This window comes from Macrotis lagotis, chromosome 7, assembly GCF_037893015.1.
Source record: "Macrotis lagotis isolate mMagLag1 chromosome 7, bilby.v1.9.chrom.fasta, whole genome shotgun sequence".
Lineage (NCBI taxonomy): Eukaryota > Metazoa > Chordata > Mammalia > Peramelemorphia > Peramelidae > Macrotis > Macrotis lagotis.
In genome coordinates this window covers 29,777,660-29,802,675 of record NC_133664.1, presented here as the reverse complement: position 1 = coordinate 29,802,675, position 25,016 = coordinate 29,777,660, and the positions used below count along the sequence as shown (strand labels likewise).

General features: G+C 40.4%; 1 protein-coding gene across 13 annotated transcripts in view; it reads right to left on the bottom strand.

Annotated features, from left to right (window-relative positions):
• THRB (thyroid hormone receptor beta) overlaps positions 1–25,016 on the bottom strand; it is a 425,807-nt gene that overhangs the window by 2,637 nt on the left and 398,154 nt on the right. For all 13 annotated transcript variants that reach the window (XM_074195699.1, XM_074195692.1, XM_074195696.1 and 10 more), the window contains 4 exons: positions 20,755–20,902; positions 15,802–16,007; positions 5,904–6,050; positions 2,453–2,711 (listed from right to left, as the gene is read on the bottom strand). In XM_074195699.1, the coding sequence (XP_074051800.1) occupies positions 2,453–2,711; positions 5,904–6,050; positions 15,802–16,007; positions 20,755–20,902 (760 nt within the window). The remainder of the gene's footprint in view (positions 1–2,452; positions 2,712–5,903; positions 6,051–15,801; positions 16,008–20,754; positions 20,903–25,016) is intronic.

Genomic DNA, 25,016 nt, shown 5'->3' with positions numbered 1-25,016 from the left:
TTTCTCTGACTTTCCTCTGCACCTGGAACATGCTGCCTTCTCATAACTTCATCTCTGAAACCTCATTTTTTTCCTTCAAAACTCATTGTTCATCACTACCTTTTCCATGAAGACATTTTTGATCCACTCAGCTATCAGCACCCTCCCTGTCCCCCATTTACCTCAGATCCGTTTTGCATATGCTTATAATTAATCAATTAACAAGCATTTATTAAACTTCCATCATATTCCAGGAACTGTCTAGATGCTCAGAATACAAAGACAACAGTGAAACAGTTCTAGCCTTCAATGAAGTTACATTCTAATGGGAAAGAGAGTGTGTGCACACATATAAGCTTATATCAGATGCATACAAAAGGAATCAAAGTTACCTGAGGGGGCCGGGGGAGGGTGGTGCTTGTGCTAAATTTTGAAGGAAATGAGAGATTGTTATCTGTTTATAAATAGCTTCTGTGATAGGATGGAATCAGGGAAGGGATTGTTTCATATTTATTTTCTTGTTGTTTCTTTTTGGTTTTCATTTTAGTATCTGTTTTGTATTGCTATTCCTAGTTCCCAGTATTCTCTCTCTGGCACCTAGTGGATAATGAATTATTATTATTAAAATTTCTTTTTCTTCTCTTTTTCTCAAAGGAGATTAGGTAGAGTGATTTTTGAAACATATCACCCTCTTGCTCTATTCTTTCAGGCAATATGTTTATAGACTATTGTGAAAATGACAATGATTGTTTCTTAAAGATGGAATAAAAGTTTCAGAATGCTTGTTGATGATAATGGATATGCCCGCTGCTGGCTAAGAACAGTTCTCTCATGCCCCAGATTTCCTCTCTCTGATCTTTGCCACCCAATGATAGCCTAGATATTATGATATCAGACCTCAAAAGCAGCATTTGGTTCCATCAACACAATTTCTCTAGTGCTTCCAGGAATGTAAAACACCTTATGTATATCATCTCACTTGATCCTCACAACAGCCCCATAAAGTCGATTACTATTTTTATCCCTGTTCTATGGATGAAGAAACTGAGGCTGAGAATGACAATGTTCAGTCACTGATGGTCACACAGTTGTCAATGAGCCAGGATTTATCAAGTCCTCTTAATCCCAAGTCTATCACTCTGTCTATTCAGCCTACTTGCCTTATTGAAGAACTCTACTGCAGAACCAGAGCTAGAGAGTCGCCATCCTTCTCTGCTTCAGAACAAAGACCACACCTCCATGTGGTATGAATAGAGAATCTTTGCTCTGGGAAACTTTTGTGGGTTGCTTTTTTTTTTTTTGAATGGATGATTAATTAAAGTCATGTCTTCCTTGGCTATAATGGTTCCTCTCATATCTGTCTTCTTCAAAAGTTGGCTCAAATACTTCCTTCCTCAAGAGGCTTTCCTTGATCTTCCTGGCTTCTAGAAACTTCTCCTCCTAATATTACTTTCCATATCCTCTAATAAAGACTAGAATACAGGTCACTGGGCTCCCAGGTCTGGGATCTTTCCAATGTGTTAAGGTGCCACAATGACAATACCAATGGTGACTCCTTCAGTGTTTCCATGGAGAATTCTAATATAGTGTAACTAAGGAGAAAGAGCTCAGCTGATTTTATTCTGTAGAATCACGAAATTTTAGAGCTAGCAGGGACCTTGAAAACCACCACTTCAAATCCATTAAGGAAAGGACTTGTCCTAGGTCACATGCATTGTCATATTTGACTTATCAAAGGATTGCAGGAGAATAAGTGATAGGACAGATTTGCAGTTAATGGCTTTCGGGGTCAACTAGATTAGTTGTGTCAAACCCAAATAGAAATGGATCCTTGGCAGTTATATGTTAACTTAGAAAGCCACAAACGAACATTATATTGTATTTTATTTTGATTTCTTTTGTTAAACATTTCCATGATTACATTTTAATCTGATCTGGGTTGCTCTGGGGAAAGTTCTGGGGTCTCACATTTGACATTTCCTAGCCCAAGGCCACACAAAAAGTAAAGGAGATAACAAGAACTGAAGTTGGGGCCTCTGCTCCATGTGACTTTAGACTAATTATTTCAAATTAAGTACCACAACTAAGGGATAAGACAGGATCTGGGGTACCTGACTCCCTGACCATTTTGAGATCTTGAATCTAGAACAGAGAGTGGAATGGAGTGACTAGTCACTCTTGCACATGTCCTATATATTAGCAAAATAGAAAGAAGCAAGGTTGGACAATCTCAATGAAATATACATTCCAGGATGTTGATCTATATGGATGATAGAGGAGTGTTGTACAAATATGGCCAAAGGTAACTTAGTCCTTGAGACCACATGGCTGGTGTCCAGGTGAGCAATCCCACCCAGAGGAGAAGGAATGAGCTATGAAACTATAGCCAAGAAAACTCAAGAGTAGTAACTATTTATGGTTGGGGAGGGCAATTGCTTGGTTGGCAATTGGAAGCCCCGCTCAGTATCCTCACCTGAAGACATGAGCAAGACGGCTTGAAGGAGGGCTACTTCAGTGTCATCCAGGTTGAAAGAAGATAGTGACATGCCCAGGTCAAAGATGGCATCAGACACCACCCCAAGGCCTCCGTTTTTCAGCTGGCCCCTCGTCACGGCCATCTCCCCATTTAAGGTTAAAGTCTCACTCTCTGGGTCATAGCGCACAGCCGCTCTGAGGGACATGATCTCCATACAGCAACCTTTCAGCAGGATTATCTGATCTTCGCATGGCAGCTGGGAAGAATCAGCCGGTATCAGTAAAAAGGAGATGTCAACAAACCAACCAGGAACTCAATGATGGCAATGGAGGCTAGGATCATGGAGTCCAGCCCCTTTATTTACAGATTAGGAAGTTGAAGCCTATAGAGAATCAATGATTGCCCAAGGTCATACAGATAGAAAATAGCAGAGATGGGTTGTGAACCCAGAGCCTGGAACCTTAAGTCCAGAGCTCATTGTGCAGAACACTGTCTCCCAGCCATAGATTGGGCAGACTAGAATAGGGATTATCTTGACAAGCAAAGCCTTGGGGGGGGGTAGCTAAAGCAGAAATCCTTATTTTAATGAAGTTTAGCAAATGATGTTAATGGAATGCTTATTTATAATCAAGAATTGTTCTCCTAAAGAATGTTTCTGAAGTTTCACAGTTTAGGATTCATGAGAATAATCTTGCTAGGTGTCTTTCTCTTTTAAAAAACAGCTTTTAGGTCTCTGATGGGATGTCTTCCAGCACCTGGGTAGGTAATTACTGTTAATCATTTGCCAAAAATATTTTCTTTGCAGGAAGGCTGCAAGAAAGGTATGAGGGATGGACTCAGGCATACTCTCCTAGCTTCCCCCGTCTCCTCCAGAACCCATTAGTCATGTTTATTGGCAAAGATTACATTCTGGGAGCCAAGGAACAACTATCAGAGGGTCTTTCAAAACTCCTTCAGAAAGGATATATATCTATTGAGTTTCTGTGGGTGATTTTTGGCAGCTCAGTCTGTAATACATTGAGCACCCTATCAGGTAGAGGATGAGTTGGACTTTGCTCGGTGGGTCATCTCATGGCTCTGCATGAGCAGTGAAAGGAAATCACCCTTGATCAACTCCAGCCTCTGGAGTGATGCTTCTGGAGGCTAAGGTCAACTGAACCCACTTTGTTGTTCAATCTTTTCCATAATGTCTGACTCTTTGTGACTCCATTTTTGGGGTCTTTGCAAAGATATCAACGGGGTTTTTGCCTTTTTTCCCTTTCAACTCATTTAAAGATGAGGAAACCGAGGCAAACAGGGTGAAGTGACTTGCCCAGAGTCACTATCTAGAAGTGTCAGAGACTGGATTTGAAGTCAGGAAGATGAGTCTTCCTCACTCTAGGACCAGGCACTCTTTCCTAGCTGCTCTGACTAATTCACTCATGGACTCTTCCAACATGCTCCTGGGCCATAGGCCTGTTCTTGGACAGTTTTCTGAATCCTGAAGAATGGAAATAAACAGGCTAAAATCAGGGAGTCCAGGAAAGAAGAGGGGTCTCCCAGCTGAAAGGCCTATGTTTCTCCCACTCTGTTGGAATGGAAAGATTTTTCTCTTGACAAAGTTTTTATGATCTAAATTGTTCCTGGTTCTTCAATGTTAGTTCATAAAGTCATCTTGGCTATCTATAGAAGTGTCCTTATGGCAAGGTAATGTTTTATTGCACATAATATCCTTTGTTGAGTCATCTTTATTTGATGGGTGTCCTCTTTGCCACAGTTCTTTGCCACAGAAATGATGGCCTCAATATGCAAAATGAGACATCCAGTTTTGAATATGGCCAATGTGGGAATTGAAACAGTAGCTGAGAACTGAATAGCTTTCCTCCCTATGGGCTAGGGACTGTTTTGATAATAAAACCAAAGAGAATGCCGGGTGAATAGGAAATGATACAATTATCGAGAGTCACTTCTGCACCAAGAAAAAAAATTTTTGTCACTAGGGCTAGAGATTACCCAGAAGTATTGGGTTGTGAGGTAGTTGGTGGTGAAATGAGTACAACCCTGGACATGGAAAGAGGAAGACAAGACTTGAGTTCTATTCCTTCCTCAGATACTTATTGGCTGTGTGACCCTGAACAAGTCACTTCATTTGCCTTAGTCTCAGTTTCCTCATCTGTAAAATGTAAAAAACCCAGCATATATATATATATATATATATACATATATATATGTATATATATATGTATATATATATATATATAATTAGGATTTGTGAGGATCAAGTAAAATTATATGTATTTAAAGTGCTTTGCAAAGTGTGTGATATAAATGTTTATTATTATTATGCAGCAGGTACAAACTTTAATTGAGTTTGACCCTAAGGTTGTACATCCATTGCTAGGGCCTTTTTCAAGACCCTGGTATGGTGGAAAGAACATTGCATTTCTTGAGTTGGAATTCCCATCTGCTATTTCTGAGTTGTGGTTGACCTTGGACAAGTCATGTTATCTCTTGGCGCCTGGTTTTCTAATCTTTAAAAAGGTAAGATTGTTTAGGTTCCTTCCATCTATGACCCTTGTGATCCTAAGATCTCCTCATGAGAAGAGGGGACCCTAAAGGATTGTTGGGATGTTGGATGAAACCTATACAACCCCTTTCTGTGAAGATTAAGTATTTTTTTAATAAAATGGGTAGAGGGCCATATTTAGGAGTTGGTTTAAATGAATTCAGGCTTCCTTTGGGTCTTGGTTGCAAGACATAAATGGCTTGGTGGGGGAGAGCTTTATTCTGTGCCAATCTTAAAAATACTTACCTCCTTTCCCTATCCCTTATAGAGGCACACTTACTCCAGAGCTCCTCTCCAGTTAATTTGCTTCTGTGCCTTCTTCCAGAAGTGAACAACTAACTAACTGGTATCTGCCAAGAACCAATCACCCAAGAGAAAAACAAACAAACAAACAAAACCAAAAGCAGAAAACCCAGCCCCCCCCCCCAATATGATTTAAAAGACGGTGGGAAGGATTTAGTTCAGACCTTGAAAATGATTTCTAGGATATTGGATGAACACTATCCATTCCCTTTCTGTGCAGATTAATTATTATTTTTAAAAGGGTGAGGGTCATCTCTAGATGATTTAAATCTGTCTGGGAGAAAAGGATGAACTAGATTATGTCTCTGGCACTATTTTAGATTTGATTTTTAGAGGAATCTGGGTGTCTCCATTCCTCCTAGTAGGTATAATGAAGGGTAATTACATACAACTGTAACAAGATGGGAAATGAGAAATTTTAATGAGTGTATTTTCATTTGTCTCCATTGGTACTTTTAAACGATTAAATTTTCTTAAGTTAACATGAGATTTTAAACTATAGCCATTACTGGAGAGGTCTAGAGATTCATTCTGAGGAATAGGAACACAGGAAAATAGAAAACCAGTAAAAACAAACTCCAAACAAATTTATTTCCTTACCTCACAAAACATAGGCAACTTTTTGGCAAAATCCACCACTCTCGTAATTGCTGGTGTGATGATTTTTGTAAACTGGCTGAAGGCTTCCAAGTCTACTTTTCCACCTTCTGGTGCATTGACGATTGGTGCTTGTCCAATGTCTTCAGGCTGAGGATATTAAATCAGCAAGATTTAAATAGAGAAGGGCCAGTGCCTGCCTAGTAAGAGAGCTGTCACAAGGAAGGAAGAAATCTGGATTTTTTTTTCACTTGGTTCAAAATATGTATCTTTCACAAAAAAGACAAATTACATCTTTTCTCTGTCTTGGTCAAAGATATAAATCAAAGCCACTGTGGGAGTAGGACCCCAAGGATTCAGATGGAAAAAAACTGTGGCCCTGGGGAGATTTTTGTATGTTTTAATTTATATGACAAGAGAATGGTGAAAGAAAGAGTATGGAAAGGAAACATACAAAAGTCTTTGAAAGCAGGACAGACTGGATTTTCAACTCCAATTTTAACAACTATTTCTTAAGCTCTTATTGCATGTAAGACACTATGTTAGCATATCTTCTTGGTTGGGAGGGAAGAGAGAGGATGTCATTAGGATGGAACATTCTGCTTATTATAGTGAGGGATAAAGTATAACTCCATAAATTGCCTATGGCAGTTGATGTTTATGATAACATGGGTGCTAAGAAAGGGGTCGACAATGATTTGGATTTGGAATTGGACCACTTGAAAAGGTGTATGTTTAATCAAGGTTGACTCAGATGTTTTCCAGGTGTTTTGAGATGTGATGGCTTCTTCAAGAACATTGAACTATGGCCTGAAGCAAGAAGTGTGATAAATGGTGTTCTGCCTCACCAGCTGTAGAACAGATGGGCCTCTGACCTACCTCTCGAGGCTGTGAGTCTAGACCTGGCAGCTGGCTAGCTCTGCCATTTTGGGGAACTGCAAATTCTTCTCTGGATCTGACCCAGAGCTCTACTCTGGGTATCCTATGAGGCCTGGACTAGGCAGGGAAATCTCTGGATCTACTCATAATGAACATTTTTGTTCCTGAGTCATTTTTCAGTTTTATCTGACTCTTCATGACCCCCTTTAGGGTTTTCTTGGAAGAGATAGGAGTGGTTTGCCATTTTTTTCTGCAGCTCATTTTACAGATGAGGAAACTGAGGTAAACAGGGTTAAATGACACGTCAGGGGTCACACACCTAGTAAGTATCTAAAGACAAATTTGAACTCAGGGAGGTAAGATTTTTTGACATCAGGCCTGGTGCTCTCTCCACTGTGCCACCTAGATGCCCCAGATAATTGAAAAGGAAGGGCTAATCTACAACGGTCCTAGTCCTTGGGAGACAATTTACTAAACATTTAATTTTGCCATGGGATTTTCCCACTTTGTGAACACCAGTGCCCTACTGTTGATTGAATAAAGTCTATTGATTTCAGATGGCTCTGGAGGAGAGCGTGAGGCTGGTAACTTTGCACAGCCTCCCCTTACGTAAATCCAATTCCCTTGCAAGTCATGGCATCACTTTCCTGATGGCCCGTCCTCTTCAAGAGCGAAGGACAAATAACAATGCACAGATTCTGGCTCCCATTCAGGTCAGTCACCTTACCCTTCTGCCTTTTATGCCATCGTCTGACTCTCCTCTATGTACTTTCCCTCCTTTCTAGAATGCCCTCTCCTCCCTTCCGCCAATCCCCTACTGTCTTCCAGGTTCTGCTCAAAACTAATCTTTCCCTTGACATTTTCCTTTCCTTTCTACTTTAGTTAAAACTGATCCTAGGAACAGAGATCTTGTATTGGACTGGCAAGGGGAAAAGTTGGGACTGACAGACTGGGATGAGAGAAGGCTTCAAAGGAGGAGGCAGCATTGGATTGGGCCCTAAGGAAGGGGGAGGCCTCCCTCTAGAGCAACCAAAGCGAGACACGTTGGGCATCCTTGTCACCCGGGCAAAAAGCTTCATGTCCTTAGAGGAATACTACTGCTCCCCACTAATTGCCCCCTCCCCCGTTGCCCGAGTCAAGAAAGCAAAACCAGTTGGATGAGTTATCTAATCATATAATTTTTCCTGTAGCTATTTCCCACCCCTCCCCAAGCCATATTTGAGTAAAAAAAAAAGACAAAGATGATTTTCTTTTTCTATTCCCACCCCCCCACTGGCAAGCTGCCTCTGTCAACAGTAGCTGAACTAACCTTCAGAGGGTGTGGCAAGACTAGTGGTTACAGCCTCAAGGGAGAATTTTTAGCATATTATATAAGAAATTCTGGCAATGTCTGCCTGTTTGTATTATCTGGCACTTCCCACTGTGAAGTTTTTTTTGTGTTTTTTTCTAAGATAAAAAAAGCAGGTTTCTGTCCCCCAAATTTACACAAATAATGATGATGCATTTTTTTTTTTGGTGAGGGGAACGTAACAATTCAAACATAAAAACCACTTATCTGTTGGCTTTCCTAATGGAGTTTGAATTTAGATAAACAGTACATTTGAAATCCATTTCTTGTACTTTGCTTTCTTTCCTCAGAGGATATACTTCTATTCTTCGAAGGAATTTCACTTTTCTGTTCTTTGCTAGTGATTCTTTTTCTCCAGGGTTTTTCATATTTAACAAAATGCTTTTTCCTAGGAGGCTGATAAAGCAGGAATTATTAGTCCTATTTTAGAGATAGAGAAACTGAGGCTCAGAGAGGTAAGAGACTTGCCCAAGATCATGCAGCTGACAAGTATCAATCAACAAACATTTATTGATTCAGTGTAGACTATGTGCCAGACATCTTGCTAATAACTCATGACACAAAGAAATAACAAGAAGACCCCTTCCCCTAAATGCCTTTATATGCCAGGGGGAGATGGGTTGGAGCCAAGGTTGTATGGGGGCTTCCAAGTTTAGCGCTCTTTCCATTTCAGTCTATTGGTTGTAGGAATGAATGTCAATATACAAATCTTAAAATCAAGTTGTTTCTGCTTTGAGAACCCATAGCAGTGTGGTGGGTAGAATCCCATTAGGTTCAATGGCTCTGTCCTTTGAAATTCTGAATAGTCAGGGGACTCTTGGGATTGCCAGACATGCCACCTTGGTGGGGAGTAAGGGTGTGTGTTGGGTTGGAGGGAGAGTTCATGCGTGAGTGTTCACACTGCTGGAGAAATAGTACCCCACCGTGACCCTTCTCCCCCTTTCAAATGTCTGTTTTTGATGGAAAATATTTTTGAAAAAGGAGAAAGTCTTTATCATTTTGGGCACAATAAAATTCTACTCCTTAGAAGGAATTTCACTTTTCTGTTTTCTTAGGTAGTGATTCTTTTTTCTCCAGGGTTTTTCATGTTTAAAAGTGTTTTTCCCTAGGAGACTGATAAAGCAGGTATTATTAGGCCTATTTTTAGAGATAGAGAAACTGAGGCTGAGAGCTAAGAGACACCCCCAAAACTCAATAAGGAACAGAGGCTCATATTTAACCTCCTTCCAAAGCACAGAAAAAAGTAAATGATGAAAATGAAGACCTCCAAAAGCAGATAGCATGTCAAAACCAAGAACATGCCATTGACACATTTTTTAAAATGTGAAAATAAAAATACTGGAAGGGAACCCTTGGGAGTTGGTGATCTGGGAAATGGAAAATGGTAGACCTTGAACCAACTTCTAAATAGGCATGAGCTGAAAGTAAGAAGGAGAGGCACTGGACAGGGAATGGGCCTGCGCTGGGATTGACCCAGGGGGCTCTTCACCAGTCAGCAGATGCAAGGTGGTGCTCAGGGATTGGGAGCAAGTTCGGCACCCAAAACTGGCTTTTATAAAGGTTTGCTTTGCAAAGTGATGAAGGTCGTGATTGAAGGGCTAGATTGGAAGTCAGGAAGACCTGAGTTCAAGTGTGGCCTTTGTTTTCTCATCTGGATAATGGGACAATAAGTGCCAAAGAGTTGTTAAATGGGGGAGGGATATGTTAAGTGCTTTGCAAACTATAAAGAGCTTCATCAGTGTATGTATCATAGAAGAGATGGCAACCAGGAGCTTCCAAGTGGCATCTGGGACCCCTGAGCATCCTAGAGACCCCTTCAGTGATTCCAGCAGGTCAAAACTGTTTTCATGATGATGCTAAGATGTTTTAATTTCTAATATTGGAAGTCATGATAGACAGGGATCCTGAGAACAAGAGGCTTGAGACCCTTGGCTCTGGACCAGTAGGAGCAGAGCCAGCAGCCTCTCTTTTGGGGGCTGCCTTGGAGTGTTCCGAGCCTTCCTGAGACAATTACAAATTGGGTGTGAACCAGCGCAAGTCACCTGGCATCTCTCAATAAAGAGGGTGGATTAGATAATCTCTAAGCCCTGTTGTTCAAATCCATGGTTGAAGAAATCTATCTCTATGTCATCTGTCTGTCTGTCTATCTCTCTACCTACCTGTCTGTCTGTCTATCTCTACCCATCTGTCTCTGTTGCTGTCTGTTTATCTATGTATTTAATCTAATCTAACTACACACATACCTATCTATGTATGCAGACACATTCATGCATATATGTCAATATGCACATATCCCAATATATCCGTGTATCTACACACGGGTAACATGCCACCCATACAGGTATAAATGATCCCTGTATATAATTTATGCAAATGGCATGTGTGCACAGTATACAAACACAGATGCGGGCCAAAGACTCAAAGCATGCCTTTAGACTCATCTATGAAGCCACAGATGGGCAACAAGCTGGAGAGGCAGAGGGACTCGCTTCAGATTTATTATGAAAATTTGCTATTTTACACGTGACCTTGGTTGGTTGATTGCATCTTGTCCTTCAAAGAAGACCAAAATGACATCACTTAATATGTCAGTGAATCTCTTTGTCACAAACACCCACCCAGGAGGCTGGCACTTTACTAACCCCCTCCTCTATTCCCCCCCCCCCCCCAAGGCAGGAAGAGTCTCTCTTTTTCCTTGTGTTTATATATCCAGGACTTAGCAAAGTGTCTGGCACATAGCAGGAGCTCAATAAATGCTTGTGGCCTATTTTAGAGCTGATGCAACTGAGAGTTTGAGAAGGGAACTAACTCACCAGGACCTTAGAGAGCACCCTGGGTCTGTGGCAGGATTGGAATACAGTACTTGTGGATTCCAAGTCCAGCTATCTGGCTGCTACATTTTGTTGCATCTTGTGAGTCTCATTTATAATACACCAACAGCTCCTTCTGAACTTTGTGGTTGTGAGTTTATGGTGAAAAGAATTAAGCTCTTTGGGAATGAATTCCTGGGGCAATATAGGGGCAGGAACGCTTCTTGTTCTTCTGGTTCTTTTTTTCTTCCTTTGTTTCTTCTTCTTCCTTCTTCTTGTATTTTTCTTCTTCTCTTCCTCCTCCTTTTTCTTCTTCTTTTCCTCCTTCTCCTTTTCTTCTCCGTCTCTTTTTTCTTCTTTCCCTCTTCCTCCTTCCTTCCTCCTCCTCCTTCCTCCTCCTCCTCCTCCTCCTTCTCTCTCTCTCTCTTTCTCTCTCTCTCCCTCCCTCCCTCTCTCTCTCCTCTCCTCCTCCTTCTTCCTTCTCCACCTCCTCCTCCTGCCCTCCTTCCTCCTTCCTCCATCCATCCTCCTCCTCCTCCTGTTGTAATAATCCAAAGATGTAGTTATCACAGCCAGAAGGTCAGCCTTGGAGTCAGGAAGACTAGGTTAAATCCTGCTTCTGACTGTGTAATCCTAGGCAAGGTATTCCTGCCAAGAAACAGAGGAGTTGCTGCTACATTGATGAATGGAGTATTCATGCTGGGAGCTCTCTCCCCACTGGAAAAAGGCAGCATGGTGCAGTGGCTAGAGTGCAGGGAGTTATGGGTTCAAAACTTGCTTCTGAAAGTTACTATCCATTGCACCATGACAAGGCAGGAGAGATCAACTTTATTAGTAAAAAGAAAGGGTTGGACTAGATGGCCAGAAAGTCCCTTCCAGCTCTAAATCTATGATATTGTCAAGGAAAGAAATCCCAGCTCTGGAATAACTGTTTATACATGTCTTGTGTGTGTATTTTACATAGGGATGTGTTTTTATATAAAGGCATGCTAATATATCACATACTAATATTCATGGCTAATAATTTTGGCTGTCATATTGAGCAGCACACTTAAGCTAACCATGTAAATGAGTCCTTGTCCTGAAAGAGATCATTTCCATAGTTCCCAGCTTCTATTTAATCAACCAATGTTTCTGCACTCTCCAAGGTTCCTTGGTGTTCTGGCAGACAACATTCAGTAGTTTGCTGTGCTGGGGGCTGGGGGAAAGGGAATGAATTTACATCCCAAGAGTAATCCCTCAGTCTGACTCATCTCAGCCCAAGGTCCATAAATATGCAAACCTGCTGAGCCACGGGGCTTAAGTGTACCCATCTGGTGTTCTGGGGTTCTTTCTGAGCGAGGATTGATGCACAGTGATCATCATTTCCATGAGGGAGGCAATCGAGAGCCCTGGCAGGTCTTAGTATGGCCCCCACACTCTTCCCACTCAAGGCTACTAGTCTGGCAGAAATCCGAAGCTGGAAGGGCCTTTATAGATTATCTAGCCTGACCCCCCCCCCCCCCATTTACAGATGAGTAAATCAAGGCTCAGAGGGATTAAAGCTCATGAGGTGGTAAGTAGAAATGTAACCTGCCTCCTAGAATAGAGGGTCCATTCTCTTATTCCTCAACTAACCTTGGTTCCAAAGAATCGCACAGAAACAACCCAGGATCTTTTCAGATCCAGTGAGAAAAAACCCCAAATGATACTCCTTCTAAAGCAGTTTTCACTCTCAAATATAATATGTCCCAGATACTATGAACTATCTGGGATACTGACTGGAAAGCTCTCTATGAACTGAGTCCAAATCCTTCCACAGCTTCTTTAGTCACTGTCGATTATCCCCCAAATGAGAACAATTCAAGAGAAACTTGCAGTCCAGACAAAGCGGCTGTGAAAAGTCATACCTCTGGCCGTCATTGAGGCAGCTAGCAAGCTGGAGAATTGGATAGAGTACCAGTCCTAGAGTCAGGAGGACCTGAGTTCAAATCTGCCAAGCCAGTTAACCTCTGTTTTCCTCAGGTTCCTCCACTGTAAAAGGGAGATTATAACAGAACCTACCTCCTGGAGTTGCTTTAGGGATCAAATGAGACAATAATTATAAGTGCAATGCCTGGCACATAGAAGAGCCTCTATAATTGCTATCTACCTATCATCAGTATCCCAGTATATGGTGTGAATTAAATGGGTTAAAGGTTGTACACTATGCAGATCAAGAATGACATTCTGCTTTATCACAATAATGATCTCCGGATGGAAGCAGAAAAACAGGCCAAAAAAAGATGCCAACCCAAGACTCATTAGCATATCAACAGAAGCCCTGTCAAAGGCTCCTTTCAACCTTGAGAATAAAGAAAATTAAACTACAAAATTTGGTAAAATAATTACCCAGGATGTCCCCTATGACCCACAGCCTCCTCAGGAATCCTACTTAGTAGACGTGACCTTTACTCGGATTGTCCATTTTAAGAAGGACATTATCTTCCCTCGAGATGGGGGCATTCAAAGAGGGAAGGCCTTCGAACTGGTGATGGTTACTGTAGAAGAGAAATGTGATGAAGTAGGGGACCAAAGAGCAGATTTTGAATATAGAAAGTGTGTGTGAAGATACATCTATGCCCTTCATATACCCAAAGCCATACATTTAGATAGATACTTGAGTAGATGTGTATCCTCAAATATAGATATAAATGCATATATTTAAATGTATCTTTTTGAGTATATATGTACATAAAATAAACATGTGGGTAAAGATATACAAATGCCCTTCATATACTCAAATTCATATATTTAAAAACATACTAAAATACAGGCATAAATATATATTTAGATATATTTTTGAGTGTGTGTATATATGTGTATGAGTGTGTATAAAAATACACAGTCATGTATAAGTCAATGAATTAGATTTTTTTCCCCCTGCTTATTCCCAGAGAGTTGAGCTGGGCATTGTGGGTAGGCATTATATAGAGGCAAATTTAGGCTTGATTTAAGGAAAAACTGACTAATACTTGGAGGAAGACAAAAGTGGAATGGACTGTCTTGGGAGGTTGAGTTTCCCTTCCTGAAGGCCTTTAGATAAAGGTTTGATAACCATTTCTCACATCTCTACTATTGTTACCCTTTCAGGAGATGGCCTCTGAGGTCCCTTCCAGCTAGCACATTCCATAACAGGGTTGTAAGGCCTTCTCTGGACAGGGGAAGGATGGCCTGGGCCTGAAAAAACTTCTGGGAATTGGGTTTTTCCACTCACCTTCTGAGGCAAGGAAATGGTGCATGGTATGGGATTGGGGCAGGAGAAGCCTGGGAAAAAGAAGAGAGATACACCTGAGTCCAGGCCATTCCTCCCCCATCTAGAGGAGGTGTTACCTGGCAATGCCAGCCCAGGGCCAGGGGCTTCACAGTGCCAATAGTATTTTTTGAGTTGGCATCATTTTATTTTGATGGGTCCCAAATGAAGGCCTGCCAGACTTTTCCTACTCTGTCTGCCTTCTAATACCTTTTCATTCATATTTTCTACTATTTTCTACTTCATTCCAAATGATCAAAGTATGCAGAAGCTGGGGATGATGATGTTACAAAGAGAAAGCATTTCTTAGGCCACACTGTCATATATTGTTTATGTCCCTGAGTTACATGTAGCAAGACAAATCCTAAGTATATAGCAGCCATGAAAATGTTGAATTTGGGGACACCAACCTGTCTGTAGGTGTTCTGCGTTCTATATTTTGTATGGCCATGATAGATAATGATAGTCCGTTCCATCTTAGTAAACATCAGGTTCAACCTCCCACAAGAAGCATTCCCTGATTCCCCCCAAGTTGGAATTACTTATTATCTTTGAATTTGGGTAGTTATGTGGCATAGTGGATAGTGGGCCAGATTTGGAGTTGAAAGACATGAGTTCAAATCTGGCTGCAGACTTACCAGCTATATGACTCTATACGGTAAGTCACTGAACCCTGTTGACCTCAGTTTCCTAATCTGTAAAATGAACTGGAAAAGGAAATGGCAAACCACTCTAGTATCTTAACCAAGAAAATCCCAAATGGGGTCAGAGAGAGTCAGAAGGAACTGAATAACAACTTTATATTTAGTTTTCTGTGTATGTGATGAACCCTCCCCCCATTAAATATAAGCTCCTTGAGCAGGCACGGCTTGCTTTTGTCTTTCTATCTAAGGACCTAGTCCAAGTCCCTGGTACATAATAATAGTTAGCATTTATATAGAGTTATAAATTTAACAAAGCTCTAATAGGCACTTAGTGAGAATTGGGATCCTATTTTAATTCGGAGACTTTGGTTCAAGCCTGGTATTATTCCCTTCCCACTTTCCATGTTCCAACCAAAGTGGCTGACTTGTTCTTCCCCAATCATGACCTTTCATCTCCCACCTCTTTGACTTTGTACAGGCTGTGCCCCATCTCTGGCAAACCAACCCTACTCATCTGTGCCTATCAGAGTGCCTCGCTTTATACCAGGCTCAGCCAAAGCTCTTTCTGTTGTCTCCACTTGGTGGATCTTACTTTATATTTATTTGCTTATATTTCATATTGACTTATCTATGGATGTTGTTTCCTTGTCACTCTTTGAGTACTGGGAGGGTTTTGTACTTCTTGTGCAGCCCTGGCATCTAGGCCAGAATCTAACTTGCGCATTGTAGACTTTCTGAATGAATGAAAATCAAGTGGATAAATGAAAGTCCACCACAGAAAGAGGAAGGGGTGGAAAATTCAGAGGCAGAGGGAGCTAGAAATACACCTCACCATTTTGCTAATAGTGGGCCCCCTCAAATAGGCTAGAATCTTGAGTTGGCTATACCATCCCTGGTCCATCCCCACCCCACCCTGCCTGGGCAAAGACCACACTCTGTGGGGCCTCACCAGAAATTTCCTCTTCTGCTTCCAGTGGCTGCCTTGCGCATTGGTGGCCACGTGGGCTTCCGTGACCGTTCGGATCAGCTCCCATTCCTCATCTGTCGGCTCTGGCTTGTGTCCGATGGTTTTCTGCAGTTCTTCCCGGCGCCTTTTCTCTCGATTTTCTTCTATCAGCTTCCTTTTTGCCAATCGTTTGCTGTCATCCAATACCACTGGAAGGGGAAAGAAGAGAAAGGCCCATCAACACACACACACACACACACACACACACACACACACACTAATTGCAACAGATCATCAGCTTTCTATTTCAGAAGCTGGGAAACAAACTAGGGATGCCCAAGGGATCCTGTCAACTCTCTAGGGAGCATGGGTAACATCCTATGCAAAATTTTCTCTTTCCTGCCATTTATTACAAATTAAGTTTAAACCTTGATGCAGAATCCTAAAGAGATAGTTTAATATGATGAGCCCTGAACTGTCTTAAGACCTTAAGTCACAAAGCATCACTAGGGGAGGTGCTTTCCACTCTGGGAGTTCCTGACACTGGATAAATCCCAGGTTTGAACCTATATACACATCTCTCCATACAATGTTCTCTCTTTCTGTTGGTCTTTCTGTCACTCTGTGTCTCTGTCTCTGTCTCTACCTCTCTCTCCTCTACCACATGCAAAAAATCTATATGTTGGTGGTATGAATAAATGGAATGAGTATATTGCATGCAATGCACATACATGTGTTAAATATATAAACATTCACACATATTTGACAACTAGAAATATAAATTTTTATTATATAACATTTCCATATAAAGTTTCTCTTTATCTGTCTTAACATCACAGTATACTATATCACTAGATATAAAGGTGTAAATACTTATGGTGATGACATATATATGTGGGGAGAGAATACACATTTTATGTATGTGAAAAATGAATGCGGATGTGTAAATATCTACATGCCTAGTGCCGTATATAGCACACATGAAACAGATACTTATTGACTACATACTACTACTTTACCTATATACTATATACCTATATACACTTATGTATATTTGAATATTCTGTATATATGTAGATAAAATCTTCACAAGGCAACTCAGAAAGTAGAGGCCTTTACCACATTCCAAGGGGCCAATTGCAGAGTTATAACTAGGGCATGGCAATCAATACTTTGTCCTAGAGTACTAAAATTTAGATGGGGCTAACAGAATTTGTGCTTCTTCTGCAGGTAAAAAAAAAATTGAATTTAACACCAAATTTGCAAGAATGATGAACACTGGCAATTGAATTCTAGGTGAGCTCCGTCTTAATCTGGTTCTGTTCTAGTCTCTCTCCCAAAAGAGATCTCTTTGGCAGTAGTGTCCTGACAATCTACATAATATTTCTTATACCAAGAATTTGATGAAAATGAACCGTGATTTGTAAACACCCTTATAAATTAGTTGACAGAATCCAAAGAGTGGAGCTAGAAAGGATCTTGGAGGTCATCCATAATCCAATATTAGAAAGTTTTTCAAGGTATCATTTTAGTGTTCAATCTGAAAAAGGAAGGTACTGAGGCCAAGCTTCTCTTTTTAATAGATGACGACCTGTCCCCAACTGACTTTTTAAACTTTATCATACATTATTCTTGTTCTGACTAACTATAATCTAGCTAAACTGGCCCTCTTTCAGTTTTTAAGCATGTCTTTCTTGACTTTGTTACCTTTGTACAGGTCATTCCTCCATGCCTGAAATGTTCTCCTTCCTCCCCTCTCTTCCTCTAAGACTTGATTAACCACCACCTTCTACATGAAAACTTTCCTGATCCCCATGGACTCCTATGTATTCCCTTCTCTTGATACTTTAAATTAAAATATCTTCTCTCTCTGCCTCTATTTATACCTGAACTATAAGTTGTGAGGTTAGGAGTTGTAGGTGATAGTTCCACTTTTCTTAGTAAATCCTTCAATGAAGAACAAAAAAAAACAAAAACCCTTCTGCAGCATGTTGGATAGACTCTCTCTCCATGACAAATTTTTGGCAAGAGTTGCAAAGGATGGATTGGTTACGATCTGAATTGGTGAAGGAAACTTTCAAATTGATGAGATCACAGACATTTGAGTATTTGATTATACTTATCTGCAATGCCTAGGACAGTGGGTGGCAGTCAGAAGATGCTTAATGTTTTTTAGGCGGTTGATACTTTATATGTATATGTCTCCTTCAAAAGAGGAGTCAGTCCATCTATAAACACTTATTAAGTGTTTACTATGTCCTAATTCCTGAAGGAAAAAAGAAAAGGACAGCCCCTACTTTCAAGCAGTTGACAGTCTAATGGAGGGAGACAACAGGTCCAAAGAATATATATTTTGGATAAATAGGAGCTGGCCAATATAAAGAAGGTTTCTTAAGAGTGAGGGCTATTTCACTTTTGTTTAGTTTTTTTGCAAGGCAATGGGGTTACATGGATTGCCCAAGGCCACACAGCTAGGTAATTATTAAGTGTCTGAGGTCCGATTCGAACTCAGGTACTCCTGACTCCAGAGCTGGTGCTCTATCCACTGAGCCACCTAGCCACCCCATGGGCTATTTCATTTCAATCTTTCTATTCCTAGTTTCTAGTTCAGTTCTTTTTCAATCATGTGCAACAATTCATGATCCCATTTGGGACTTTCTTGGCAAATCTACTGAGGAAACTGAGGCAAACAGGTAAGTGACTTGTCCAGGATCACATAGCTAGAACATGTCTGAGATTGGATTTGAATCCAAGTAAGGTCTGCACACTCTTTCCATAGTGCCACCTAGCTGTCCCCAAGAATGATATACCGTAGGAAATTACTAAATGCTTGTGGATGAAACCCAGGCCATTCCATGTTCAACAGGACTGTTTTCACCACATCATAACTTTCTGTATGTACTGACCAGCCGATGGTTGCTGCTAGTGCATCTAATAATAGTATGATCATCACAGAGGATTCCAATTTTTGGTAGAAAAGACAAATATAGAAAAAAATTTACAAAAATTTTCCCTGAATAGAATATTTCTATAATTTCTTTGATTCTCATCTATTAGCATCTGGTCTCTGCATAAAATCCTAGTTTACTCATTAAGAACAGCCTATGGAGGAGCTAGAGGAGGGGCCTCCAGAGGTTCTGGAGTTTCGGGAAGCCCATGGATTCCTTCTTGGAAGAAAGGTTTATTGCTAAATTCATAGTCAAAGTTAGTGGTCAGCAAAAATAAAGAGGAAATTTTCTTCCCATCCAAGTTCATAGACTTCTTGAAATCTATCCACAGGCTCAGAGCCCAAGTTAAGTCTCTGATCTAGATACTAGAATCATGGCTTCTCTCCCCACTTTCTCTCCCCACTTCAATCTCCACCCAAGGAGAATGCAGGCTCTCGAATCTTAGCATCCATCTGAATCTAGAGTCAAAAATACACCATCACACATCATTTCTGCCCCTTACTACCTGGGTTCTCTAGGCAAGTTGCTTTATTCCACTCTACCTCAGTTTTCTCGTCTGTAAAATGATGGGATTGGACTAGGTGACCTCTAAAGTCCCTTCTAGCCCTAGGTCTAGATAATTCTGATCATCATCATCATCATCATCATCATCATCATCATCATCATCACACTGCTGGAAGGGTCTGGGTCAAATCCCCTGGTTCACTGAAAGTTCACTTCAAGGGTTAATCTTAGAACCATATAGTAAGATGGCAGATTAGGGCTCCTTCAGTCTTTATGTCTAAAAATATCACAAACAACATGCCACAGTGTTCCTCTTCACATGCCTTGGAATTTTCTGAAAACGGTTCCTTTTACTGGTACTTCTCCCTCCCACCACTCCACCCTCTTCAAAGACAAACATCATATTGATGCTCTCTTGCCTGTGGTCAAAAGGATGGATGTTTTGGAGGTTACACTGACTAGATCTCTCACACAGGAAAGTCAGTGCCATCATGGGGTAAACACGACATCAGAATGGGGAGTTTAGAGAAAAATCTTACATTTAATTACTTGTAGTAATCAGACTAGGATGGTTGGTACTCAGAGGGAAAGAGGGAGGGGACAACCATTTATTAAGTGCCCATTATATTCCAGATAAGAACTTTACAAATTCTATCTCATTTGATCCTCACAGCAATCCAGAGAGGTAGGTGTTATTATTATCTCCATTTTACAGTTGAGGAAACTGAGGTAGAACTTAAGTGATTTGCCTAAAATCACACAGCTAGTTAATCTCTAATGTGATCTCAGTCTTCCTGACTCCAGGTTCAGTAGTCTATCCACTACATCAGTTCTGATGCCCTAGCCTTGATAATGATCAATTCTGGAAATACTTTAATGATAACTGAGCCACCTTGTACCTGTGTTAAAGTAGGCTAGTGTAGGAATCAGAATTATAGAATCTTCTAGTAGGAAAAAAATTTGGTGATCACCCTAGGCCAAGGAATTAGATTAAAATTACAATTTTGCCACTTGCAACCCGGGAAGCTTGAAATTTGCTCTCTCTGGGACTCAGTTTTCTAATATTAAATGAATGAGTTAGAAGAGGAAAAACTCTAAGTTTTTTTCCATATCTAAATCTATCATAATAATCCATACATAAACAAAAGTCTTTTCTACAACATACCAAACAAGGGGCCATCCAACTTTGATGAAATATTGCCAGTGATGCAATCCTTCTACATTGGAATAGCTCTAATGGAAATTTTTCCTTCCTTTGAAGTTCCATTTTCCTCCAGGGATTGCTCTACAGGTTCCAGAAGAGGGAGAGAGACTCAGGACTGTCCTTCAGTATTGATTACCTCTATTCAGGGGAAAGAAAGGTAGCTTCTCCTCTGCCTTCTATCACTGCTGCTATGTACCCCAATGTAGGGGGGCTTTTTTGCTTTCTTAGCTGCAATAACACCATCAGACTCTGTCCCCATCAACCCACCTTTGCTCAGAAATCAAATAAAGAGGGACTTACAATCGGTTGCCATGCCAACATAGATGCATTTCTTGAAGCGGCATTCCTGGCACTGGTTCCGAGTGACTTTGTCTATTACACACTTTCCTTCATATTTACAGGAATAGGACGGGTGGAGATTTTTCTGAATGGTTCTTCTAAAGAAACCCTGTGGAAAAAGGAAACTCCTAGATGAGAAAATTCAGAAACATTCAGCTTTCTACCAACAAATGACCCAATGCCCTCCCAGTTCCTAGTTCCATAATCCCTGAACCCCAAATTACTTTGCATTTGCTTTGGATGTATAGATGTATTATTTTCCTCAACAGAATGAAAGCACCTTGAAAGCAGGGACTTTTTTTGGGGGGGGAATTTGACCTATAGAAGGCAGTTAATATGCTTGTGGAACATAAGGATGGATGGATGGATTCTATATTTATAGGAACCTAATTGGTTTTAAAGGACCTCATGATCAAGCTATTTATATATTACATATTATATATGTATATATTAACATATATACATACATTAAGCTATATATAGGAAAGTCAAGCCAAGTTTTTTCTAAAGAAGGTTTCAAATGTTGGTGGAGAATATGGTGCAGGTGCACCCAATCCCCCCTTAATCTAGTGCTTTTCTTCTGTTGATTGTTTCCAATTTATCCACATCTTGTTGGTATTTCATCTTCCCTTCTTGCCAATAGAGACTGTTTTATTTTGCTGTTTTTGGTATCTCCAGTATTTAATAAGTGATTACTGACTGATTTCAGAACTGATACATTTTAGAGTTGATTCAGGGAGAAAGGACTTGGGAATGTGATAAACGAATTGGCAAAGGGAGAATCCAGACTTCCTTTCCCCCCTCTAGAACCTGAAAATGAGTAGAAGTTCATTTCTTAGAGTCTTGTGATTCTCTGGCCAAGTCTAGCTTCTTTAAACTGGCTTACAGGTATCCTGATTCACATAGGAGAATAAAAATAAGGAAATGATGGATGCATCTAAATTCAAATGCAGGTGAGGAGCATAGCAGACAAAGCATTGGATTTTTGAGTCAAGAAGACTCAAGTTAGAATCCTGCCTCTAACACTTATTTATGAAACTCTGGGTAAGTTACTTAACCTTTCTCAGACTCAGTTTCCTCATCTATAAAATGGGTTAAATAATAGAATCTACCACATGGGGGATTGTGAGGATCAAGTGAGTTTGCATATTTAAAGTACTTTGCAAACCCTAAATGCTACATAAAGATTAGCTATTGTTACCAGTGTGGGGGTTCATTTAAAGTGAGCCCCGTTTGTAGATCATAGAGCTCCAGAGGAAGGGAATTTGGACTCATCCAGTCATAGATTTAGAGTTAAAATCCCCAGTCAAATCCCCTCATGTTGGTAAGTGAGGAAACTAAAGTCTAAGAAAGACGTGCTCAAGATCACCTAGGCATCAGGAAGTAAATTTGGGGGTCGAAATCTAAGCCTTGCAACTTCAATGCCAAGACCTTCACTTTGTCCAACAATGCCTTTCATTCCTTCTTCTTGCAATTAATAGAAAGCCGCTCAGACACTTTGCAAATAATTATACATTAGCTCTAAGCTTCCTCCCAAATGTTTTTGATAATCTATAACTTGGTGATTTTATTTTATTTTTTTGGCTTTTGTAAGGCAATGGGGTTAAGTGACCTGCCCAAGGTCACACAGCTAGGTAATTATCACATATCTGAGGATGAATTTGAGCTCAGGTCTTCCAGCTCCAGGGCTGGTATTCTATCCGCTGTGCCACTCAAGCTGCCCGGTAATTTCATTTTGAAATGCATCCTCTACTCTACCCATTCTCTACATCTACACAAGCATACTTCTTGATTTCCTGATGCAATAAGTTTGTAGGCAAAGGAAATGTGCGTGTGCACATGCATGTTTGTGTGTGCATGTATGTGTGCATGCTTGTTTGCATGTAACATATAACTGTCTTTGGAAGGTACCATGATAAATTTTCCCAATGATTGGGGTGTCTCTTAGACTGCAGCCTTTATGGAGAAAATCCTCAAATCTAATGGAACCTCATCTAGGGTGCCAAATTTGCAACCAATGCCAGTTTATAAGTTCAAGGTGAAAACATGATCAATAACTGCCTGGAACAATGAAATTTTTATACTCCTCTATGAAAATTACCCAGAATAGAACTTTCTGAGCTATTCTCAATAAAATTCCCAATATTCCTTCCTTTTTTTTTTTTGGCCAACAATACAGTGAGAGTCATTGTACTAACAGACCTAAATTAGCCTAATGACAATCTTGATTCCAGTTTTATAAGTTATCCATTTTCACACACACATACATATATTCTTGTACACAATCCACACACATACAATAATTTTTCTTATAGTAATACCCTTAAAGACAATTATAGCATTAAAGATTTTTAGATGAGATAAATTAGGAGAAGAAAATACAGGAAAAAGTCTCTGATTTTGTCCTGAGACAACTCTGAGATTTTGGCTGTGGGATGATCTCTCAATCTCATGCTTTTCTCATAATGTGAAGCTTCACCCAGTGACAAGAGTTGATTTAGGGAGAAAGCATGTGGGAAAATGATAAATGGATTGGTATACTCTTTTGGATTTCATATATTTTAAGTTTTGAATCCATTGCAATGAATGTGGCTATATATTAAAGGATTATAAAAACTTTTGTATTTAATTTAGCAGCAGTTGGTGTCAGACCTTCCCAGATACAGTGTGGTTGTATGCTTTTAAAACATGTGGGGCAAAGGTGATGGAAACAATATGTTCAATATGCTCAGCAACAATGATAATCTATCAGGTCATACCAGAGTTGAAATCAGGTTGTGGGAAGAGGGGGTTTGACCTGTGACACTTAAATTTGGAAGGGCAACTAGGTGGTTCAGAGGATAGAGTTTAGGGCTTAGAGTCACAAGATTCATACCTGGCCTCAAACACTTACTAGCTATGTGAACCTGAGCAAGTCACTTTACCCTATTTGCCTTAGTTTCCTCATCTGTAAAATGAACCAGAGAAGGAAATGGTAAGCCACTCCAGGTTTTTTTGCCAAGAAATCCCCCCAAAATCGGGTCACAAAGAGTCAGATACAACTAAAATGACTGAATAACCCCAAGAAACTGAAATTTAGAAGGTGGAAAAGTTTTGTATCAAAGAATCTCAAAGACAAAGGGAACCTCAAAAGCCTTGCAGTTCATCCTCTTTTTAAAAAGGATTTCCTCTAGTGGCACGGAACATCACAGAGTAGTATTTCATTAGCAAGAAAAATTAATTAAATTAATAAACTATCAGACCATTGGCCCCATCAGTAGGTCAGTAGCATAACTTATTTTCCTTTCTGTATACTAAATTTATCTTAATTTATATTCTTTTCATATAATAAATTATAAAATTGATTAAAACTATTAGAATATGGCTCTGGGTCATGATCTGAAGACCTAATAGACCAAAATTCCAATTCTGAATCTGTGGCTAGAAAATGGGTCACCTAGTAAGCTCTCTAATCTCTTAAACCTGACCCTCTTCCATCTCCCCCACCCCAATGACCATTCCCCAACTGGGGAGACTTGGATAGAGGAGAAAGCTCCGAGAATAATGGGAACAAAAACCCGGACAGATTCAAAGCAGAAAGGGTCCCCTTTATATGGAGGTAGAATATGTTTTCCAGGAATGGACAAATTATGGACAAACTTAGGTCCAGATAGACCTGGGGGGTGGGGAATTTAAAGTGAGGCCATTTCTTTCCAGGAAATCACTTCAATGTGGCTCAACTTGTCTGGATCTTCCAGTTTATATGAAAGTTGGGAGGTGTATGCCAGATTTGAATCATGGTAAACTAAGGTTTGGCCAGAGACCATGGGAATCCCTTCCTCAGTATTTCTTTAACTGATTTAGGTACTCCAGGGTAGACTGGGGGTGGAGTATATGTATATATATATTTATATACACACATACATACATATACATGAGACACGGTCAGAGTTGTATGAAGGCATTATAAGAAGAAATAGTGCAGCCACCTATTTGGGAGGCATCTCCTCTTATTGCCCTTCCAAGTACTTCTGCTTGGGTAATGGAGGGAAGTTCCACCTTTTTTTTTTTTGATGGGGCAATGGGGTTAAGTGGCTTGCCCAAGGTCACACAACTAGGTAATTATTAAGTGTCTGCATCTGCATTTGAACTCAGGTCCTCCTGACTCCAGGGCTGGTGCACTATCCACTGAGCCACCTAGCTGCCCCAGAAGTTCCACTTTTGACACTTTCCATACTCCACCC